Genomic DNA, 9,908 nt, shown 5'->3' on the forward strand with positions numbered 1-9,908 from the left:
TTTTTACTACATGAATCTAAAATGTTGAAGCAAAATGTTAACATATAAGTAAAGTAATATAATCAAATTATATACAGCATACTCTCGATATCTCAAAGTTGAACAAATTCAGAACTGAACATGTTTTCTCTAAAGTAGAAAAATATATTCTAAAATATTACTCTAAGAAGTAGAGTCATGAAACATAAGAATAATTACTAATTAATATGAATGTAATGATAGTTGACTATAAGTCTAAATACAACAATTCTAGTTTTATTTTTAATAATAAGACAAAAATAATTATACCATTAAATAGAAGAGAATTGGTTTACAATAAACTTTGTGACTTTTCCGAAAAAATTCAATTTCTATTTCGAAAAAAATTCGTCAAAACAAGGTTTTACAAAGAAACTCTCCGACATTGGAATTCAAATTATTATTAGGTGGATATGCAATGCTTGGGAGAAAAATATTTTTCTGACATAACAAAGTTTTCGAAATATCGAGTGTACTGTATAAAAATAAACATTTGTATGTATTTCAAGGCAGTGGTGGATCCAGCGGTGGGGTCATAGGGGTCATGACCCCCCTCCCCAAATTGAAAAAATTTTTTTTTTAATAGTTTACAAAAGAAATAAAATATTTTAAAATTTATTTAAGGGGGCATATACATAGGTAGGTCGATCTTTCCAAGATTATTAATGCCTGCGACATCGATTTATACCCATCACTCAACTTGGCTTAGAGCAACTCAAAATCAAGAACGATTAAATGAACTCACATTACTGAACATTCATTGAGAAATTGCTTTGGATGTTGAAAAAATCATTAACAGATTTGCCAAAGTTTCTAAAAAATGCATTACATTTATTATTTAAAGATTTTGAATACTTGAATTATTTATGTATTGTTCTATTGTTCATTATGAAACAAATAAATGAGAAGACTAGCATTAAAAACCTCTGTTTTTTTTCTCAAAAAAAAAAAAATTTTTTTTTATATATACAAGAAACTAATTGTGGGGGGGGGGGAATCTGAGTCTATGACCCCTCCCCCAGGAAAAATTTCTTGATCCGCCCCTGTTTCAAGGAGGTAAAATATAGTGAAAATATGTCCATAATAAGCAAAATAGAACTTTCTTTTCCAAGAAGTTTAAATTTCTATAAATTAATTTAGACATATCTAGGCTAAACTTTTTATCTATAAGTAAATAGCCGAGCATAACACCGATGTCTATTTTGTTACAGGTAGTATTTTTACAGACAATATTTTAAGTATTAAAACTTTAATTAAAATATTTATAAAAATTTTTAGTAAATATACTGTTATAAAAGGTAACTTTGAAAACATAGAAACTTTCTTTATGATTTGGCAAAATAGTAAATTCTATTGTTACAGCACAACGCTATAGTTCATTTTTTTAATCCAGTCAAATATTCAGAAAAATAGCATCATAACTCTTAGAACAACAAACTAAAATCAGAAATTAGAAAAACTGGTATCAGTAGAGAACTGAGTTCATTCGATACAAAAATGATAATAATGAAAAGCCTTAATTAATCTAAAGAAAAACACGAGAAAAAGAGCTTTTTTAACTCTTTATAGGAAAAAGGATTTAAGTTGTTAAGATAATTTAAGTGAGTCAGGTCATAGCAAGGTAGTTCATTACTGCCACTTTACTATTTAATTTTATATTAATACTGATTAAAGAAAAACAGAAAGTTTAAATATAAACTAAAAAATTCTCATATGTGTTGTTGCAGGATTATAGATGGCAGAAAAGTGTTTTTATATAAGTTGAAAAGACAGTGTATGTATTTTGTGATGAGGTGACACCAGATTCAAACCTCAACAATGGCAGAACAATTCATAATATCTTGCTTGGCCAGCAAAAAGCTTAAGTTAAGTAAGTTTTAGAGCTTAAGTTTTGAAATTTAGTATTCTTATGCTTACTAACAGAATGTATTCATAACTATCTAAATATTTGTAAGTAGATTACTTTAACTTATTAGTAGTCATTCTTATACTAACAAAATTGTTATTGTATCGTAAACTAAAAATGTTACTGTTCAAATAAAAATGTTCTTTCTTTATAATTGTTTCATTATAATGCTCGTTTTATTATTGTTTACCGGACAAAAATAACTCTTTCGTAATAAAGTTAATTACTTCAAAGTTCAGATATGTGTGTTGGGGACATGTGACATTATACCTATATTATTTAATATTTTTTAAATAAAAAATGAGTCTGCTGCATATTTTTTTACTCCTTGTGAGTATTTTAAGCAAAACACATTGTGGGGATAGTAGTTATCGACAATGTTAACCTTGATCTATGGAAAGGTACCCCACCATAGAATCGAGTTAACATATCTTACATACTAGCGAATTGGAATTATACTTTTGTAGTGGTAGATACACTACAGTACTCTCCCACCAGAATTATAGCTGTGATAGAATTCGATTAACAGATACCACTAGTTGATTCATTGCAGTTTTGTGAGAGCTGTATTAAGATCACCGTATCTTTTGAGTGCAGATTGTGAGAGCTGTATTAAGTTCATGGTCGATCCAGTGTTGCCTTAGCAGTCGAGTGTATACGTTGTACGTTATGTGTGATCGAGACTGAGATGCAACAGCCTGAGGAGGACAATGTCGCAGGTCACAAGTAGCAAGTCAACTGTTCAATGTGGATCATCCATCGACGTAGGCATGTTCAAATCATAGTGGGCGTTTCTGCCAAGGCAGGCGTGTTCACATCACGTACAGGTCGTCACCAATGTGGGGATAGTAGTTATCGACAATGTTTACCTTCATCTATGGAAAGCCCCACCATAGAATCGAGTTAACATGTCTTATATACTAGTGAATTCAAAGTTATATTTTTGTAGTGATAGATACACTACACACATTATTAATGAAGAATTTTGCTTAAATATGCAAAAGTTAACAAATGGAGAGAAAAAAAAACATGTATATACATAAAAAATCTTTTTACACTAACTAAAAAAATTTTTCAAGAAGTCTATGAAAAAATTTTCTATTAATTCTTTTTATGTCCATACCAGCAAGAGTTTTATATGAGTTTTTTAAACACTAAACGAACCAATTTTATGACAAAATATTTCCTTATTGCACCCCGAATCTTGTTAAAGAAGGCTTGACATAAACTAATAATAAATAATGCTTGCTGTCTACATAAAAACCAAGACTTACACTTTTAAACTTTTTACTCAGAGATATTTTCAAAAATGGTAGAAAAGCAGGAAATGGCTTGTTACAAACTATGCCTACACTCTGACTTTCTGAAAGAAAAAAAAAACAAAAACATTTTATTTCACTATTTGCTTTAAAAGGAACAAAATGAAATCTATTTATAGTGATACTGTCCATAACAATAATAGGTTCAGACTGTATTCTAGATGAATATATTTTTAACCCACCTACAGATGGTTGCCTGAATATAAACAATAACAAGCCTCCTAAAACAGAAAGAAATTTAAAAAACTTTCGGTGTATCCCTCTGCTTATATTATGCTTACGAGGCGATGTTTGGGCAGGCTTAATATTCTAGGAAGTTTTATTATTTAATTTTTGCATTTAAATTTACACGTAATTCTACCATTCATAACAGTTTTCTGTAATTTAAAAATTCTAACAAGTTGTGAGCCTAAAACTAATTTAACAAAACTAGGAGGCTTCGCCCCCTGCTCGCTGCTGCTCGCCAACCCCCGGAACTGGTTCGCAGTTCATTTCGGATTGCTTCGCAATCCGATGCTCGCTCATTGGATACGTTCTTAACGTCTAGCTTTTGTATACTTTTCTGAACACTGAAGTTCCGAAAACTTTTCACTGTAGAAAATTCTAAACCTGTGCATTTCAATATTAATTTGAAATTGCAAACAATTCGCATATTTTTCTTAATCACACTATTCTAAATTTCAGTTGTTGAGAAAAGTAACTGTTGTAAGTTTTGTTTTAAAGTCTTTCCCACCCGAGGGCTAAAACCATGTGTTGTAAAACAATATGAAATAGTATTGAACGCCGGATGAAAATTATCTTCATCAAAGCCGATGTAGCTTCGATGAAGATAATTTTGTGAGATTTTTTTGATAATTCGGTGAGAATTCACCCGATTAGACATATGATGCTCACTTCGAGCTCTTGCGCGCCAAAGCCTATCAATTAAAACGTATTAGCGTTTTATATAATATAGATTAGCCATATGATGCTCACTACGTGCTCTTGCGCGCCGAATCCAATCAATTAAAAATGAAAACTGTTGCCAGCGCGAGAAAAGAAATATCATCGGTTTTATTGATACATACGTATTAGCGTTTTATATAATATAGATTATTATCACAGCATAAATAAAGTGTAAGGTTAACCATGTTTTGAGATTTATCCTTTATTTGGTTATATTTGCATAAAATAGCACCATTTGTTATTTTTTAGGTAGCATTACGGCACGCTTGCGGAGTCTTCCAAATTTATTTGTTGTTTCTTCCATTGAAAGTTAGATTAAAAGAACGTGTCATATTGAAAACACGAAAAATATAATAATATTGGATGGTGCATGTTTTGAAGCTTAGGCATAAAAATGAGTCAGAATTAGTAACCCGGAAGTCTTACGACAATTCGTAACGCCTAGAGTTCCCTGCGCTTAGCTTTACGCCATCAACCATATATATCAACAATTATTTTTTTCAGATGAACCTGTCAATAACAAAAATCAAACTTCTATTCAATGATTGGAAAGATACAAACTTTGTCTTAAAACACTAGCATTGTACTGGAAAATGACATTCCATGTTGAATTAAAGGAGGAAACAAAAAATTATTGATAGAATTGCATTCTTTGCTGGATAGTCAAATTTTGTAGGTTTTAGTAGTTAGAAAATGATAAATTTGTTTTGTAGGTTAGAAAATGATGAATTGGAAAGAGGAGAATATGTCCAGATATTTGCCTGTCTGTCAGAATGTCTAAAATTGTTGCTCTTTTGTGCCAGTTGCAGCACTTCGAATTAACCATCTGTCCACGTCCTGACCCCTCTCCTTCTCTTCTCGGTTGTATAGAAATGTACTACGCTATTTTCCATTTTCTTAATGTTTTCGTATTCAATTGTCAAAAATATTTTTTTTAAATTCTACGAAGCTTTCTTTTGGAACTAAGCTTTTGATCTATTTGAAGTTCCAGACAGAAACTAACGTACTTCCTTCTCCTATGACTTATGCCAAAGCAGGCGAAGTGTTGTTATAGGTAGAGAGTTCTGCTCGACTTCACCTGTAGTCCATTTTGATCACCAATGAAAAATAAGCACTTTAAAGGGCTTTTAAAAATGAAAACCAAAATTAAACACTGCTAAAAAATATTTCAGAAAATCATCAATACACAAAGCAAATTGATATTACTAATAATTGCTATTCTTTTTAAGAAAAGATATTGAACATGCTGTGGGGGAATATAAAATGGACAGCAATTAAATTGCCATAAATGGTGATGGGAACAAAGTTAAAATAGTTCTATAAAAGGAGACTGCAAAATTGCCTATTAATGAGCTAATGATCCTTGAAAAAGATGGAAAATCGCAACTTTGCTAAAGATAACTGATTTCAAATCTAGCAACATGCAATAACACCTTAACATGTTCTTTCACTAAACTTATTATTAACCAAATTACAACCGAAGAACATATATTGAGCTTAATCAAACATTAAACTGCTATAAATATCTGTAATAACAAAAGCATCAATATTTCAAAAGAAAATTTCTTTTTGTAAGTCACTTGAAATATAATTTTTCTGAAATTGAACATTTATTTATAAATCAGGGATTAAGTATAGTATAGGAACTGCATTGTTTCTCACAACATAATGTCTTACAGCATAATGAATTTTTGACTATAGTACCCAAAGTTTGAACTCTTCATGTCAATGTTATCCACAATATAACCAACAACAGATAATAAATTCAAACATTTGAAAACTTGACAAAAATTAAGCTTTTAAACGTTAAGGTAAAAAGCAGATAAAGATTAGAACATTTTAAAACTTAAACGTTAGTTTTTATTTTAAAGCACATGAGTATGGTAAAAAAAAGACATTAATTTACCTTTCACCATTGCAGAAGCTGTGTAAATATCTTTGCGATGAGTAACCTAGAAATAGAAGAACAATATAATTTATCATTCCAATTTAATCTATTGATTAAAATCACACATAAAAAGAGCAATACAATTTAGTTCCTTATGAAAATTTGCCAGAAAATTTGAAATTATTTCTTTTTAAACACATGATGCTAGATATCTAAATATAATGGTGACATTATAGCAAAGAATGTATTTCTTCAAACAAATACTAAATAATAAAATGGTGTAAGAGTTATACTACCAAACCTGGAATGCAACTAAGAAGATACAGATATGATATTAGTGAGCACTCTGAACCAAAGGACTAAATTCCGAAAATGAAATAATTTATTTAAAGACAAATTTTAAGTAACGGCCATTTCAAAATACAGTAACTTTTTTTAATATAAATAATCCCATTTCCTTCTATTTACAAAACCGCTTATAATTTCCTACGTTAAAAATCAACTTTCCTCTATCATCTTCAATCAAGGGCTGTTCTATTTTTCCTTGTTTCCAAAATAATATTATATAAATACCTTCGGCTGATGTAAACCTTCATAATTTTACTCTCCTAACAAAATTTTCAACAGATTTATTAAAATCCTTACAGGTGTTATTCATTGTAAATGTGTGTTAAACTGCTTGAATTAGTTAAAACTGTTCTGAACCTGGGGCGACAATAATATTGTGAGGATTAGGAATTAAAAGCTAAGTCCCAAAGCTGGAAGTCAGGGTGCGTAGCCAAATTATTCAACAAAAAATAAGCACCTATAAAGCCCTTTTCAAGCACTGTAAAAAAATCACAATTAGGTAAGATTGAAAAGTTTTAGACAATTGAAGGTTTTATCTGGTTTTAACCGTCATGTCAAAATTTTTGAATCATATAAATCGAATGGTGTTTTCATATGCTATGGACTGACGATACGCCGAAATAGATTGGGGTTGAATTAGTTGTGAAAACGTTGAATAGAACAATGTGAACAGTGTCTTTCTTCATAATTCATAGCAAAAATCAACCTGGTAAAGGAAAAATCTCATTTTGGAAGAGGAAAATTAAGCGCTTTTTAAAAACACCCAATGAAAAGAGCACCTTTAAAGGCTTTTAAAAAACAAAAATAAGCACCTTTAAGCACTTTTTAAAAACGCTATGCACCCTGATATGTGTGTGTGTGTAACATAAAAAGCTCTTTTTAAGTTATTTCTTTATCTAAATTCTCCTTTTTAATTAATTATTCAAAGTTAAACGCTTTCTCACACCTAATTATTCGCATCCTGTCTTTATTCTATATTTCGATTCAAGTATGCAAGAATTAACAATTAACATTTTAAGTTTTTTCCTTTACTAAGAGTGAGAACCATATTCTTTCGACTTATTCAACAGACTAATTGTAGTTACTGTATCGCTTTTGGCATGTGACTTAAGAGTTCATTGGGAGTTGTTTTTAAAATTTTCCCTACCCTTTGAGAGTGAAGCACTTTAATTTTGGATTATTCCGCATATTATTCTCCACACAATGATCACTTAACAATATTTTTTATTTTGATTATCCTGATTGGCCACACTGCTATCATATATATATTGAACGAGTAACATTCCAACTAAAGTATTCACTTATTAAACAAAACATTGCACACATTTTTGTATGAGAACTTTATTATCATTACAAAATTTACAGAAAAAAAGGCAATTAACAAGAATGCTTAAAATGAAATGTTACAAAAGTTCATAATGTTTGTTATTAAATATCGATTATTCTGTATATTATTTATACAAGATAATCAATATTTAACATTAAAGTATGAAATTAATTTTTTTTTCTCTTTCCACGTAATGTTACATCCAATTAAATGAAAAGAAAAATATATGTGTTACCGAGAATGAGTGAAATAAAGAGAATGTCGACTTTCACTGGTGAATATGACATAGTCGCTTTAGTGAATGTCTGAAATATTTGCTATATCCAATTTGATATTAATTTATTCCTTGATAATATTACATTTATTCGATATTTTAATATCTTCTGAGGGTAAATTATGAGAAACAACAGTGTTCGGAGTACAGGTTAAATGCATACTGGGCAGTGGCAAATTTTTTTTAATTGTCAAACTAGAAATAAAGAGTTCAATAAATATTTTAAACTAATCCAACACAATACCTTCCATAAATGTGATGTTCCTGGGAGTAGCTTTGCCTTTACTCCAGCATATTTCTGCACCAAATGTAGACATTCTGTTCCATGTTCTAAATCATAAGCAGAACACTAAAAGTGATTTCATTCATCATAAATATTTGTGAATGTATTTAATTATCTTACATAACACTAAAAAACTGATTTTAATATCAGAAAAATATTTTTATTCTATTACACTGTTTGTTACAAACAAGGATTGATGTTTTACTAATACATATAATAAAGAGAGGTAGATCATGATTTCTAAGTGAGAAAATCTGGACTCCTTTTAAATACAATATGTAGGAAAGAATTCTAATATTGTCACGTAGAATAAATCCGAATCAGTCCAGAAAGTTAAAGAGATTTATTTAGAACCTTCGAGCGTACAGGAAACAAGGTAACTGGACTTTCGACTTGAGATCTTTTATAGGACTAAATAACAGAACAGAAAATAACGAATTAGAACATTTTAGAAGAAACGGGAAGAAATTAAAGCTTATATTACATTTATAGTGTTTTACATTTTCTTTGAGCTCTAAGGATCGAACTCGGTATCTCTGTCTCTCTAGGACAACAACTCTCTAACCTCTCAGCTACACTGACACATGTCAATATGCACTTTTTGCTAAATATAGTAAAGATTTACAATATGGCCTTTTGTCAAATGTTATAACAAGATCCTGATGGCTCAGGGAATAGAACACTCGCCTCCCAATGAAGTGACTCATATTCAAATCCCAGTGATGGGTGGTCAAGACAAATTTCGCAATGAGATCTCACTGCTGACGTAAAATGTTCAGTGGTAGTAGGAACATGGGTAAGAGTCTCCTTGCCATCAGGCTAACTGTGGGAGATTTTCATGGCCTTTTTCTCCATGTAATGCAAATGCAGGTTAGTTCCATTGAAAAGTTCTCAGGCAAATTTCTCTCAAGACTTCCAGGAGTTCGCGTGGCTTCTGGATTGGGTTCAAGACTAGAAGGCTACAGAGTTAAACATTGGTAGACATAAACTGAAAATTGGGTTGGCTGTTCAGCGGCGGTTATAAAATAAATACAAAATTTATAGAAACAATTTCTTTTATTAATTAATTTTTAAATGCAGTTTCAGAAAAAAAATTTAATGTTGAATTTTATTCTCGTAGAACTCTAAACTACAAATAGAGTTTAAAATTTAAATGTTAACACATAAAAATATAAAATCAAGTCATTAAAGAAACTTATATGAGCTTCCTTGTCAGAATTTTTTAGTAAAATTTATGCAATTCTTATAAAAGATAATGATTTTTTTCATTATTTTTTTAAAATTCTATATCGCAGTTTGTGAAATGTCCTTAAGTATTCTAGACTAAGGCAGCACATTAGAAACCTGATTTCCAATTTTAGCACTAAAATGTAAAGTCTATATACCTACATTTGTAAAACAAAATATCTACATTAATTTTAATGAGATTTTTTCCATTGTTGGAGTAGGAAGAAAGTTATACAGTAGGGAACCGATTATCCGGAACGATCGGGACCATCGCTATTCCGGATAAATGGCGGAAAAATTTATCGAATTTCGTTCCGGTTTTTTGGTTTTCCGGTTTTCTGATTTCCGGATAACGGGTTCTGTACTGTATTAT

General features: G+C 30.3%; 1 protein-coding gene across 5 annotated transcripts in view; it reads right to left on the minus strand.

Moving 5' to 3' along the window:
- Nucleotides 1-9,908, minus strand: part of LOC107450760 (D-ribitol-5-phosphate cytidylyltransferase) — a 34,635-nt gene that overhangs the window by 8,381 nt on the left and 16,346 nt on the right. For 3 of the 5 annotated variants that reach the window (XM_071178956.1, XM_071178958.1, XM_071178960.1), the window contains exons 8-10: nt 8,270-8,374; nt 6,095-6,140; nt 3,199-3,287 (exon numbers count right to left, since the gene is read on the minus strand). In XM_071178956.1, coding sequence (XP_071035057.1) covers nt 3,199-3,287; nt 6,095-6,140; nt 8,270-8,374 — 240 coding nt within the window. The remainder of the gene's footprint in view (nt 1-3,198; nt 3,288-6,094; nt 6,141-8,269; nt 8,375-9,908) is intronic. The other 2 variants (XM_071178957.1, XM_071178959.1) reach the window with 1 other exon arrangement.

The sequence above is a fragment of the Parasteatoda tepidariorum genome, chromosome 3 (genome assembly GCF_043381705.1).
Source record: "Parasteatoda tepidariorum isolate YZ-2023 chromosome 3, CAS_Ptep_4.0, whole genome shotgun sequence".
Taxonomy (NCBI): Eukaryota; Metazoa; Arthropoda; class Arachnida; order Araneae; family Theridiidae; genus Parasteatoda; species Parasteatoda tepidariorum.